The sequence below is a fragment of the Chrysochloris asiatica genome, unplaced genomic scaffold, assembly GCF_000296735.1.
Source record: "Chrysochloris asiatica unplaced genomic scaffold, ChrAsi1.0 scaffold00026, whole genome shotgun sequence".
Taxonomy (NCBI): domain Eukaryota; kingdom Metazoa; phylum Chordata; class Mammalia; order Afrosoricida; family Chrysochloridae; genus Chrysochloris; species Chrysochloris asiatica.
This window is the reverse complement of record NW_006408544.1, coordinates 19,372,732-19,387,333: the sequence shown is the minus strand read 5'-3', so window position 1 is coordinate 19,387,333 and position 14,602 is coordinate 19,372,732. Positions and strand designations below refer to the sequence as shown.

At 38.2% G+C, this 14,602-nt stretch overlaps 1 protein-coding gene across 3 annotated transcripts in view; it reads left to right on the top strand.

The window, feature by feature from the left end:
• The window catches only part of NDC1 (NDC1 transmembrane nucleoporin), a 94,226-nt gene that overhangs the window by 37,828 nt on the left and 41,796 nt on the right, over window positions 1–14,602 (top strand). For all 3 annotated transcript variants that reach the window (XM_006839788.1, XM_006839787.1, XM_006839789.1), the window contains 6 exons: window positions 4,038–4,170; window positions 4,933–5,025; window positions 6,447–6,528; window positions 8,156–8,311; window positions 11,598–11,843; window positions 11,937–12,052. In XM_006839788.1, coding sequence (XP_006839851.1) covers window positions 4,038–4,170; window positions 4,933–5,025; window positions 6,447–6,528; window positions 8,156–8,311; window positions 11,598–11,843; window positions 11,937–12,052 — 826 coding nt within the window. The remainder of the gene's footprint in view (window positions 1–4,037; window positions 4,171–4,932; window positions 5,026–6,446; window positions 6,529–8,155; window positions 8,312–11,597; window positions 11,844–11,936; window positions 12,053–14,602) is intronic.

Sequence of the window (14,602 nt, the reverse complement as noted above, 5' to 3'; positions counted from 1 at the left end):
AAATTAATTTTATTATGTTGCAGGTATATACAGCAAAACACTTGCCAGTTCAACACTTCCTATATGATTGCACACTTCATGTTATGCCACCCTTATCCCTATATTTTTGCTAATTTTTCCGCCATATGTGGCGCTGTAAGATTAGCATTGGACTGTGAACCACGGTTCAAATCCACCAACTGATCCTTGGAACCGCTTCGATAGCACTTAACAATAACAACAATGTAGACTTAATGCCTGACCACTGTAAGACATTTTGTATCCTTGTTAAAATGGTGTAACTGGAGATTTTTATCTCCTGTAACATAATGTGGGGGAAGAAGCAGCATCAGCCCAAAGATGATTCCTATGAAGCAGAGGTCAGATATGTATCCTGTCCTGCTACGTTTTTGTCAATTCTGATACCAACTGCCCTTCCCGTAGCACTATGCTTTTGTGCAGGGTTTGATAGTTTGTTGTTAACAGCTGCACATTACAACACTGACAATCCAGAATTAGGAAAGACTAATGACAGTTCTTTGGTCCGGATAGTCTCTTATCTGCCCCTGCAGGCAGGCCCATGAACTCTTTAGCTCTAGTGATAAGTGCCCAGAGACATTCCACTCCATTAGTATTCCTCTTGTACAAAGGCACTCTGTTCTATTGCTCCTTGGGTTGGCAAGCCTACCTTCAAGGACAAATGCCTGGGGGTTCCCCACTCTGTTAGCAAGTGGTTCTGCCCAAAGACACTCAACTTTGTGGCCTGTCTTGGTCTCCCGGTTCTGCAGTCTGCTGACACTGTTTTTTGCCACTGCTTCTCACTGTCTCTCAGGCCTCTACTCTGGTGTTGCAGCTTTCTGTCTCTTGGGTCTAGGAGGTTCTCAGCACAGGAACCCCAGGTCCAAGGATGTGCTCGTTTACTCTCTCTCCTTGATGGTAGTCAGGTTACCCCTACCATCTGCTTCTGAGATGTTTCATTTCAAGCCTAGTGGAATGACTAAACTGACCAATTCCTTTGTTGGTGTTCCATACACTTATTTGTATGGTTCAAACCCCACAAGAATGCTGTGCACTTTATATATAGCAACTAATTATCTGGCTCCCTTGGTGGGCCACAATTACCTTATTTGCATAGTCCTACCCAGTATTTTGATGGAAATTGCAATACCATGGCAAAAAAGGCCACATAGAACCCTCCACTTCCCTTTCCCATAGGATCGAAACAATGATCTGGGTAGTCTAATGATCATAAAGTAACACTGATCCTTGGTGTTTTTGTAGCATATGGGATAATTTCAAGCAGGTTTTCATCATCCATCAAGATTGAACTCACAGAATTTGTTTCATTGCTGGGGTTAATCTTAGAAGAGCCCAAAGGGATGAATAAATTGTGTGAAACTCTAAGCAGCTAGTATAGCATAAACTAGATTATTACTGTATTTGGGGAAGGGATGTAGTGTATAGCTTTGTTGTCTATTGATTATTAAAAGTAATCTCTTTTTTTCAAAAAAAGAGCCATATAAAAAAAGACCTATCATACCTTAATCATATATAGGGCTAATTTGAAAGCAGAGAATATTGGCATGTATTTGTGCTTAAGTCTTATTTGCTCAGAAAGATGGGTTCTTTAATGTGGATTTCAAGTTATTAACATGTAAAAAGTTTCTAGGTAAAAACTGAATTTTGTATTCTGTTTAATCGTTCTTTTTGATATGAAACCAAATGCATGGGATCATTTATTTTTAGCCCAGATGATCAAATAGAAAAGGAAAAAAAAAAGATGATATTTGATAGAAATTTAACATAGTACTTATTTTCCTTTTATTTAAAAAATGTTTGTTTGTATGGTATAATGCCTGATAATCTATCCATCATGTTTGCCAGGTCCTTAGTAAATATTTATTTATTTATTTGTAAAAGTAAATCCAGTATTTATTATTACTGTATGTATCCTCCCATCCCCCAACCACCTGAATGTGAAGCACAGTGCTAGGCACTCCTGATATACACTGTTGTAAACCTCGTGTAGCTCTAAGAAGTAGAATGAACAAGTTATGGCACCATTATTTGGATGAGGAGGTTTCTGGGTGGTACAAACCGTTTATACTCAACAATATGAGATTACAAACCTACAGGAGTCCTGGGTGGTGCTGTAGTGTAAACACTGGACTGCTGACCAAAAGGTCAGTAGTTTAAATCCATAGCTGTTCCTTGAAACCCTATACCCTGTACAGGGTCACTGGGAGTCAGAGCTGACTTGATGGCACTTAACAACATTAACCTATAGGTTGTCTAGTTGAACCCATGCAGCCTTTGTGTGGAAATCCTTAAGTAAGTGAGAGCTGGAGAGATCAGTCATTTACCCAATTTTGCCCCCTTTTCTTTATTTTAAAGTCCATTATTGTCAAGTTGATTCTGACTCAAGTGACCCTATAGGACAGCAGAACTGCCTCATAAGATTTCCAAGGCTGTAGTCTTTATGGGAGTCCTGGTTTGGTGCTGTAGGATAAGCACTAGACTGCTGACTGAAAGGCAGGTTGTTCAAGTGTACCAGCTGCTCTTTGAAACCTTGTACAGGCTTGCTATGAGTCAGAACGGATGCAGCGGCACCTAACAATGACAACACAATTTTTATGGAAGCACACTGCCACATCTTTCTCCTGCAGAGTGGCTGGTAGGTTTGAACTGTCAACCTTTTGGTTAGCAGCAGAGTGCTTAACCACTCCACCTATCTGTGCTTCTTTCCTAATTACAACATTTATAAATGGCAGAGTCAGGTTCAAATCCTGCTTTTCTCAATCGCTGGCTATGTAATTATAGTTATGATGACTTTTCAAATTGTTGTATTCAAGGACTTGTTAAGATAGCATTAGCTTTATTTGGCATTCTAATGAAGTTTCTTGACATGCTTTAAATGTAAAGAATTATTTTTAGGTAGTGCTTTTTTTTTTTTTAATGGATCAGGCAAAACCTTTATTTATTTTTAAAAGCAGTTCATTAGGATTCACTGAACTATGGCTTTTATTGGAGAATACTTTTGAAAATCTTACTATTTTTAAAAGAGATTATATTGTAGATTTTATATATATATTTATTGTGAACTGAGTGATCGTGTATATGGGAGATCATCAGCTTTACACCATCATTTCATTGCAATGATTACAGTCTCTTTCATGTATCATTCAACAGTATTAGCTTCCATTCCCTCTGCTTTTCTTTTCTTTTTGGGGGGTGGGGGTGGGGAGAGGTACACAAAATACTCAGGAATATATAATAGTTTAAACAACCAAAGGGCACATTCTGCAAGTCTGCCTTCTGGCTGCCAGCACTCAGTCCCTCTCTTGCCATGAGTCTCCCTCTCTCATGTCCTCATCTCTGCCTCCATCTCTGGTGTTGATGCTTCTCTGGATAGGTTCTTGCATTCCGCTGTGCTCTTCTCCCTTGATGGTCCTGGATTATAAGATTAACTACTCCCCTGTTTTTGTTACAAAACTTCTTAGGTAGTGCTTTTAACCCACTATAAAACTGTTTATAGGATATACAGATAATACTAAAATCTGGTCCAGGAGATGTAGAGTTGTTGTTAAGTGCCGTCGAATCGATTCCGACCCACAGTGACCCTGTGTAGGGTTTCCAAGGAACAGCTGGTGAGCTTGTACCACTGACCTTGCAGTTCAGAAGACTTTGCAGTCTGACGCATTAGCCCACAGTGCCACACCAGGACTCCATGAGAGGTAGTAGTCATGTTTAATGGTGTTTAAATATCTAATTACAAAGCAACAATAATTAAATTTCACCCAACTTCTGGTAGTTAGCTTGTAGGATTGACTCATTCTTGCCATAGTAAAAGAGGATAAAGATTTGGAGCTTAGGAAACTATATTGTCAATTTAGGTCCATTCTTCTCTCAAAACTCCCTATGCATCTTATAAGAAGGGATCCAGTAAATAACTCTATAGGGTCTGAAAGGAGAAGAGTATCACAATTATTGCTTAGAGATAGGGTTTGTTTAGAGTGCAGATTTCCCATAAGATTAAATGGTAATATTTGCTTCTTTAGGCAGTTGCATCCTCTTGACACTGTGAGTGGTCTCCTGAATCTCTCATTGCTCTATCATGTTTGGCTGTGTGGTGTCTTTCTCCTTACCACGTGGTACATCTCTTGGATGCTCTTCAAGATCTATGCTACAGAGGTTAGTATTGAATTTCTTGTTCATATTTTTTACATTTTGGAGTGCACAGATTAATTGGTTAGTAGAACACTGATAAGCAGCGTGCTATGCCAAAGCCATAATGATGTTAGGGTTACGTCTCACTTTTTAGGGGCATATCATTTATAATTGACATTAACTTTGTATTTTTTTCTGAGAGACCATGTTAAGTGTTCATTTAATTTTTGGAAGCTAAACTGATTGGGCTTCTTCTGGTACTAGTGGACTATGCTTTATGTAGTTCTCGGAGACTTCCATTTCTCTTGAGTACATAGTAAACGGGCCTGAATTTAAAATTTTTATATGCTTTTAGTATGCAGTTTTTTGTCAATTTGGTTCCGACTCATAGTGACCCTGTAGGACTGCAAGCCACAAGGTTTGTGGTTTGAACCTGCCAGCCAGTCTGCAAGAGAAAGATGAGGCTTTCTGCTGCCATAACTATTTATAGCCACAGAAACCCTATGCATGGTTGATGTGAGTCGCAATGACTCAATGGCAGGGGGTAGGTTTCAGAAAATGTGTCTGAAATTTGTTTCTGTTCTTGGATGTCCGACTTCTAATAAAATTAGGACAGTAACATTTTAAACAGTAGTGAGTTGGGGTTTATATAGCTGTAGGTAACCTATTTTTGCAAGAAGCAGTAAAGATGTTAATTTAGCTGTATTATCTCCTTTCATAATAAATTATAATAAAGGTATGAAAATAATCATTTTCATAGTTTTTCTTTCTGATTATATTTGATAGGCTCATGTCTTCCCTGTCCAGCCACCATTTGCAGAAGAGTCAGATGAATGCCTCCCTCAAGTTTTAAACAGCAATCCTCCCCTCATCATAAAGGTGTCAGAACTGTGCATTTTGTGTCTTTACACAGTCATCTCTAACTTAACAGAATGGGCCTAGTGTTTAACATATCTAGATATTTTTGAGGACCTACCATATTATGAACCGACTCGACGGCACTTAACAACAACCATATTATAGGAGTCCTGATGTGGCACTGTAGGATAAAGCACTAGACTGCAAGATTGGTTTGAATTGCAAGGTCAGAGGTTCAAATTCACCAGACGCTCTTCAGAAACCTATGGTGCATCGGAACTGACTCCATGGCAGTTCACCACCACCACAACAACAACCATATTCTAATAAGGAGCCCTGGTAGTAGTGTATTGGTTACGTGGTGGGCTGTTAACTGAAAGGTCAGCAGTTTGAAGCCACCAGCTGTTCTTCAGAAGAGGCTTTCTAGTCTCGTAAAGATTTACTGCTTCGGAAACACTGTCCAGGGTCACTATGAGTCAGAACTGACTTGATGGCACACTACCACCACCGTCACCATCACCACCAAATTCTAATACTGGTGGTGGTGGTGGTGGTGGTTGTGTGCCGTGGAGTCAATTCTGACTCAGCGACTCTGTACAGGGTTTCCAAGGCTATAAATCTTTACGGGAGCAGAAAGTCTCATCTTTCTCTCGCGGAACTGCTGATAGTTCTGAACTGCTGACCTTGAGGTAAGCAACCGAACTTATAACCACTATGTTACCAGATCTCCTACTGGTATTGTAAAAATCACCTACTTGCCACATTGAATGCTGTTTATATTTTCAGTTTTCATTTTAAGTGAATAAAGTGCAAATATGTATTGCAGTGCTATATATACAATCTATCTAATGGGATCAACACTCAGAATAAACATACAAATATTTTTAGGCATAAAAAATATGATGACATGTAACATTAGCTTTTCACAAACTTTGGTAACAATTGAAAACACTGTTGGATTTATCAGTGGGTCCACATATATTTTTGTACTCATACAGTATTTGTTGCATGTCTACTGTCTTTGGATGTGGTAAGCAAGGAAGGTGTCCTGCTTTCTGGGCCTCACTGTTGGTGGGTAGAACCAGACAGAACAAGTGAGCAGTTGTAACAGTATGTAAGTATCTCAACTGAGAGCTCTCTGAGTGTGTATGTTTGTAGCAGGAGGCTAAGGAGGATCCAGGAGGAAATGGTTGTTTCCCACCACAGATATGGGAAAGAACAGAGAGAATTTGTCATTCCTTGTACCTGGAACCTAAAGTGGATGGGGGAGTTAGAGGTAGGAAGTCCTGGAAATCTGGAAAGGAAAATTATGGTTCTTAAATATTTCCTTCATGAAAAATTCTAACTAGTATCTCTTGGGATATAAAATATTGAACTTAATTCATAAGTAAGATTTTAAATAGGAACTAAAAATTAATAATGTATATTATTTTTCCCTTTAGTATTTGGCCTTGCAGGACCTGATGTTACTCTCTCAGTATTCTCCTTCACGAAGACAAGAGATTTTTAGTCTTAGCCAACCAGGTATTGCTAAAACATGGCAAGGCATGTTTGTACAGAAAATGTTTCACTTAAAGTTTTTGATGAGTGTGAGTCCAGTAAATGTATTGATTTCAGTCTTAAACAGCCCAGTGTTTTCATTGCTATAGATAGAATTTAAGTCATCATAAAAAATTTAAGATTTTTTTATCTTATTTTCTTTAGCTCCCTCATTCCCTTTACCTGAAGAAATTATGAAGTAGATTGACAGTTTTAGAGAAGAAAAGCACAATTAAAGACTCCTAAAATTTTAATGCTGGAAAGACTTAAAAGTTAGTTCTGATCCCTAGTGGGAAATCTGAGAATCAGAGACTAAGTGACTTTACTCCAAGTACAGAGTTCTCTCCCCGATCTGCTACTTTGCCTCCTTTTATAAAAAAACGTAGGGAAAATGAAATTTGACAGTGACCCAAGGCTGCTCTGGGAAACTCTGAAACACTTCTCCGCTCTTGTTTGCCAACTCTTCAAGATTGCAACTTTGCCAGGTCTCTCTACCTTGTTCCTCAAGGTAATGCAGCCAGGCCTCAGCCACCAATAGGGAACAAAGACAGACCTTGAGTAATCGAATCAGCTCTTCATTATTTTGCCAGATTTACCAATATTCAGATTGTGCAATAAATCGTCTGTAGTTAACTGTTAGGAGTCCTGCTGTGGTGCTGTGGGTTAATGCACCAGACTGCAAAGCTGTTTGAACCACAAGGTTGGCTGTTCAAGCTCACCAGCAGCTCCTCAGAAACTCTATACAGGGTCACTATGGGTCGGAATTGACTCGACGGCACTTCCAACAGCAACGGTTAACTGTTATATGAAAATAAAAGTAACTGGAGACATTCTCCTTTTAGTAGCATGAAAAATCCAGAGCTGATGCTGTAGAAAATAAACCAGCAATACTTTTTATTAGATATAGGTTTATTTAGGAATTCTTTATACATTAAATATTTTCACCAGAGATTTAAGTAAACTGTTCCAGGGTGGCATGCTGTCTGTCAGAGAACTTGCATTCTAGGACATATCATTGCAAGTTAACTGGACTATTGTTTCTCAGTGGGCCTGAGTTAGAGCAGTACAGAGCATCTTGGGTCTTACTTATGGAGGTATTTTCTTTGTTGTTAAGTGATATTCATCAGAGTGTGGATCACAGTAGTTTAGATTAATTCGATAACCTATACATACGTATCCAGGTATAATGTATGATCATTGTTATATAGTAGTCTACAGATGTAACAGCAAATAGAGACAATTATACAAATAAAAACAAGAAATCACAATGTGTCAGTCACAACTGAGGACCATTTATTGTAGCATACTAGACTTGCTGGTGTTTATTTTCTGAGTCTCAGTCTGCTTAGTACTACTATGACCAATTTGAGAGTATTTTTTATGGTAAAGTAGCAAGCTTTTGCTTGTAGACTCTTGGAAAGATTCATTCAGTCCACCAATATTTATTAAGCTGCTGTGTGTGAGATGACACTAGTGTAAATAATAGCTTAATGAAGAAATACAGGCCCTGATGCAAAGTGTAATGTAACATTTATTGTTGAGTTCTCTCTCCACTTTAAGAGGAGAATATACGAGTGTGTGTATTTTAAAGGGTGGTGTTTCGACCTTCTAGGTGGACATCCTCACAATTGGACAGCCATTTCAAGGGAGTGCTTGAATCTTTTAAATGATATGACTCAGAAACTGATCCTTTACCAAGAAGCTGCTGCTACAAATGGCAGAGTGATATCATCATTCCCCACAGAACCTACGAAACTCAACTCTCCAGGTAACTCCTTGTACTACATAGGAAGAAACATTTAAAAGTTTTTCTAAGAAGATAGTAGTTAATCTAAAGGTAATCATGTAAATGTGAGCTTCATATGAGGAGACTTCGAAAAATTTGTGGAAAAGTGGAATTTAAAGAATTATTCCATCAACTTTTTGAAGCCCCCTCATACTTAGGAAATAGTGACCCAAATCACAGGATATTGTACTGAACTAAGAAAAAATTCTGTGTTTCATTGTAGATTGAAAAAAATTAAATCCAGTGTGGTGATGGTGTTAAAAAGGTTGACAAAATGTTAGTAATCAAATAGAAGACTATCTTACTCTAGTACAAAACCATGTGAATCTTTACAGATTCTTCTGGATGTTGTTGTGGTTGCAGTATCACAGAAACAGAGTTGCTGGGTACTGTCCAGAGAGGGGTAGGTTATTTCAAGATATCCTAATAATGTTGGAGTCTTGGTGTGGCGCTGTGAGATAAAGCGCTGGACCACAAGGTTGGCGGTTCAAACTCACTAGCCACTCCTTGAAAAACCCTATACAGGGTCTCTATGAGTTGGAACCAACTCAGGGTACTTAACAACAACAATGCTGTATAATGTTAGTACCTCTTCAGTTTGAATGATGAAGGTTTAGAGGAAGAAATGCAGATGAAAAAACCTGTGGGATTTCACCAAATCCCTTAAGTAGAAGATACCTGTGAATGCAAGACCACTAAAGTACTTAAATGTTTAGATGCCATTTGGAGCAGGTCCTTTAATGAATGAAACTGGCTGGGTGAGAAAGCAGTGATTTAGCTTCAGGCACTGTTTTCATGTGGAAATTTGGGCCATCAGTAGATAAAGTAGGGTCCTGTTGTGGTACTGTAGGATCAGCATTGGACTGCTAATCACAAGGTGAGTTGTTCAAACCCTGTACAGAGTTACTGTGAGTTGGAACTGACTCAGCAGCACTTAACAGCAAGTGGTTAAAGCACTTGAATGTTAACTGGAAAGTTGGTGGTTGGAATCCACCAGCTGTTTTAAAAGATAAAGTATCAGTCTGCTTCTTTATAGATTACAGATTTGGAAACCCTATGGATCATTTCTCCTCTGTCCTGTAAGTCAGAATCAGCTCAATAACAGTGGGTTTGATTTTTGTTTTACTTGAACTTCTGTCCTGAAGTCTAAAAATTTTAGGTTAAATTTTCTGCTGTTTACATGTTGGCAAATAATTCTGGTATGTGAAAATCACTATATCCATCAAAGCAGACGTGTTTTTTGTGTGTTTGAAGCAGGTATTTTGGAGTGGTCATGGACCACAAATATAAATAGATTACAAATGAAAAGCTATTAAGTAACTTCATGAGTGTCAGATTATAAAAAATCATAGGGTGTTTATACCAACTTTCACCATTGATTTATTCAACCAATACTGTATATCAAACATACTCTAGAAGCCAGGGAATCAAAATTGAAGAAACACTACTGGAATTGACCTTTCAGTAGGAGGCACACAAATAATGACAAGATTAAAAAACAAATGTCGTCAAGTTGGTTCGGACTCATAGCAACCATGTATAGGGTTTCCAAGGAGCAGCTAGTGGGTTTGAAATGCCGACTTTGTGGTTTGCAGTCCAGTGCTGATCCTACACCATCACAAATAATAAATGCTCCGCATTTGTGAGACCCATACTCCACAGAAGCCAGGTTTAAAATGATCGTTCTAATGTCCTAATTTGAGGTCATTAGCCTATTCAAGGAGTCCTGGTATGGGATTGTAGGAAACCCTATACAGAGTCCATATGAGACTGAATCAATTTAACAATTCCATCACTCAGGCAAAATTTGTCTCTAATTTTGAGGAATACAATAAAGCCCTGTGTTATAAACATCTGACAATGGACAACTCCTGGTTGCTCTTTTATGTTAATCTAAATTAGCTCTTACTTTGAACCAATTAAATCTACTCAGATTTTTCTGAACCTACTCAAAGTTTTCATCACTGTCACTTTCACTTGCTGAATGTTGTTGTTGTTAAGTGCTGTTGAGTTTGTTCTGACCCATAGCAACTCTATATTGGGTTTCCAAGATGTGGCCGGCAAGCTTGAACTGCCAATGTTGCAGTGCAAACCAACTTTGCAGTCCAGTGCATTAACCCACAGCGCCACACCAGGACTCCTTTCAGTTCATTGAAAAGACTTGGAACTTTTTGCACTGTTGTTGTTTAGTGCCTTTGAGTCAGTTCATACTCATAGCAACCCTCTGTAGGGTTTCCAAGGCATGGCTGGTGGGTTTGAACTACCGACCTTGAGATTAGCAGTTCAGTGTTTATTCTACATCATCACACCAGTACTTCCCTTTTGCACTGAAGTATATAAGGACTGTATGCAATTGTTCTACTTACATATAAGTTCAACTTAAAGATAACACTTAAGGACAAATCTCATTCACAACCTGCGGACTGCTATACAAAGCCCAGTGTTAATTTTTAAATTGATTTCTCCAGAGATTTCTAATTTCCACTAACCCTTAAAAAGTCATGTTATGAAAATTTGGTATTTTAAATGTTTGATGTCTTATAGTAACTTTGTTAAGATAAAATTCTAATATTTGTCTTTGTACCGTATACTGGCAGGAAAAATGTTTGTTTGCTTTTGTGCAACAAACTTTTTAAATTGATAGAGATGTGAGGGGTCTTCACAAAGTTAGTAGATAATTGGAATGAAAAGATAAATTTTTTGAAGCCCCTTTCTTGTATCAGATGATTTTTCAAAGAAGTTCTTTTAGATTAGATTTATAAGGTCAGATTTACAGATCTGGGCAAATTGGTCTTCAACATGACTTTTGTTAACTTGAAAGAACTTCAGGTAAAATAAGATAATTTGTTATTATTTTCTGTATGTTTTCACAATATAGATTTGGTACATTTAGCCCAGTAATAGGCACAGTAAGAAGATGCCAGAAAGCTGACCATATTTTAATGCGACGATAAAATAGCTGCCATTTGAAAATAAAATATAAAACTGTAAGCTCATTGAAAAATAGCCCAGAGATGAAAATATACATGGAAGGAGGAAAACTAGAGGAGCTGCCCCAGTCTGATAGAAGTAGATACATAAAACACCTTGTTTTTTATCAATTCTTAAATCTGAATATGAATGATCGTTGAATTGCAGTGGTAAATATGGATCTTGGAAATGTAAACCTACATGAAAACTACCTACTGAGCCACAGATAAATGCATTAAATAAGAAGTTGAGGTTTATAACATTTGAGAACCTTTGCTCTGGCTCTGTTCTTTTACAGAAGAAATTACTTTTCAGACGCCAAAGTCTAGCCAGATGACTCGGACTTCAGTGCCACCAGTAGCGAAATCATCTCTGTTTTCATCAAAATTATCTACGCCTGATATTGCAAGTCCCCTTGGGGCCCCTTTTGGCTCTGGTGTAATTAACCGGATGGCTGGAATTTTTGATGTAAACACCTGCTATAGCTCACCTCAGAGTCCTCAGCTAATAAGAAGAGGGCCAAGATTATGGACTTCTGCATCTGGTGAGGACTATTATTTTCTAAAATTTGAAATGTCAAAGTTAAAGAGATAGACAGCCTGTGCTCTGAATTTTCTTTTTTTTTTTTTTTTTATAGATCAACACTTAACTGAATTTTCAAATCCTTCTCCATCTACCTCTGTTAGTGCTGTGAGTAAGACAGTAGGACAACCCAGTGTGATTTATTCATGGATTCAGAATAAACGTGAACAGGTAGGATAATATGGCTAGAGGACTTCTGTTTGTATATGACATTGGGAGCATTAATGATATCATATATGAGTAAGCCCTCAGGAATAAACAGGTGAGTTTTTTTTGTTTTGTTTTGTTTTAACAAATTGCCACCATTCAGCTGGTTTTGATATGTACATATGGCAATTTCATTAGGCTTACCCTTTCATTAGGCACAAATGCTTTTCATATGTGAATTGTTTCAGTTAAGAAATATTGAGTTGTTTATACAAGGGGACTTCAAAAAGTTAGTGGAAAATAGAATGAAGAGATAATGGAATTTTCCCAAAAGCTTTTTGAAGCACCCTCCTATATGTGGACATATTTTTAGACACTGGATAAATAGCAGCAAACAAAGCAAAATCCTTGCCAATATAGTATTTACATTCTACTAAGGAAAAATAGTGAAGCAAGCAAATATATTGTATTTCTTTGACTGTAAAATGTATTAATTGTAAGGTTATTTTGTTTTAACTTTAGTTTGGATCACGTGAAGGTTTACAGAGCAGATTATCAGTTTTACTTACATTCAGCAGATTATACACTTCCATTTCATCTCAGTGATTGCAGTCTCCTCATTGTAATATCACTGATCCCATTTCCTCCCTGTGTTTCTTGTTTCCATTCCTCCTTCTTTCCCAACCCTTCAGAACTTTGTCCTTAGGTAAATGTCCTTTTGATCTTGAATGGTTGACCAGTCAATGGTTCATTTACCGTATTAGTGGTATTGCCCCCCTATATATCTATGTATTGCTTTGCTGAAAGTTGAGCTGCAGGCCTGGGTTCAGTTCCAGACCTAAAGGGTGACCAAGGGTCATAGTTTGAAGATTTCACCAGTTTCTGGTCTTTTTTATGATTTTGAGTTTTGTTCCACATTTTCTCACACTCTGTGCTAGGCCTTCTAATGTGATCCCTTTTAGAACAGTTATTAGTGGTAACCAGGTACCATCTAGTTTTTCTGGTCTTGGAGACTGATTCGCATTTGGTTCATTAGTCCACTGGACTAATTGTTTCCGTGCATCTTCAGTGTTCATCATTCTGTAAGGCTACTATTTTATGTACTATTAAGGAAAAAAGTTGCTAATTGAACTATGACATCCTGTCAGCTATGTTGTTGTTGTTAAGTGCCATTGAGTTGGTTCCAACTCATAGGAAACTCTGTATATAGGGTTTCCAAGGAGCAGCTGGTGAGCTTGAACCGCCAACCTTGTGGTACAAACCTACTTTGCAGTCCAGTGCATTAACCCACAGTGCCACACCAGGACTTATAATGTGGTGTTAAAATATAAAAAATCTGGGCCATAAAAGGAAAGGGATTTGTTATGATTTCTGTAAAAAGGATGAAGCAGGTAAGGGAGATAGAGGATACCTAGGGGAGGATACCTATGTAGGGGGTCAAGGAATGTTTCACTGATAAGATGACTTGATTAGAGAACGAAAAGGAGTCAGGGAATAACAAAATGTGGAAGTTCTGAGGTGAGCATGTGCTTGGCATAGATGAGGAACAACTGGTCACCAGTGTGTCTGGAGCACAGTGGTAGGTCTGTGACTAAGTCAGAGAACTAGCTGCCACACACAACACATCGGGCTGTTGTTGCCTCTTGTAAAGACTTTGTCTTTTTCCCATCATAAGGTGGAATGCCACTGGATGATTCTGCCCCCATGAGTGACATGATATAACAATGTTTTGAAAACAATGCTCTGCTGCTGTGTTGAGAATAGACTGTAGGAGGGTAGGAATGGAAGCCGAGAGACACTTCCAGTTAGCTAATGGTAGATGGTGATCTATTTGACCACTGTACTTGTGGTGGAAGTTGTAAAATGAGATCAGGGTCTGGATATATTTTGAAGGTTGAGGTAACAAGATTTATTTAATGGTTGAGTTGTGGCCTGTGAAAGAACAAGTCAACGGTGACACTAAAATGTTTGGCCTGAGGATCTGGAATATATGAGGGAACTTCACAAAGTTAGTAGAATAATTACATAATCTTTTAATTCCATTTTCCATGAACTTTTTTAAGCCCTCTTGTATAGTTAAGATTCATTGAGTTACAGTTTACTGATGCTGGAAGAGGAGACTTAATAAAGATGAGGGAGGAAATCATGAATTTCATTTTGGCCATGTCAATTCTGACATGCCTGTTAGCCCTGGTCAGGAGCACTGGTGCTTCTGTGGCCTAAGCATTGGGCTGCTAACCTCAAGGTCAGCAGTTTAAACCCATCAGCTGATCTGAAAAAGAAAGATCAACTCTCATGAAAATTGACAATCTTGGAGACGTTAAGGAGCAGTTTTACTCTGTCCTATGTAGGGTCACGGTGAGTTGGAATGAACTTTGTGGCATTCGGTTTGTTTTATTTGTTTTTTGGAATTGGCCTTGGTGCCAATGTGAGTTAAACATTGGGCTGCTAACTGCAAGATTGACAATTAATCCGACCAGCCATTCCACAGGAGAAAGTGGAGGCAGAAAGCATCAAAAAAGATGCAGGAATACACAGAGTCATTGTACCAAAAGGCAATGGTCGGTGTTCTTT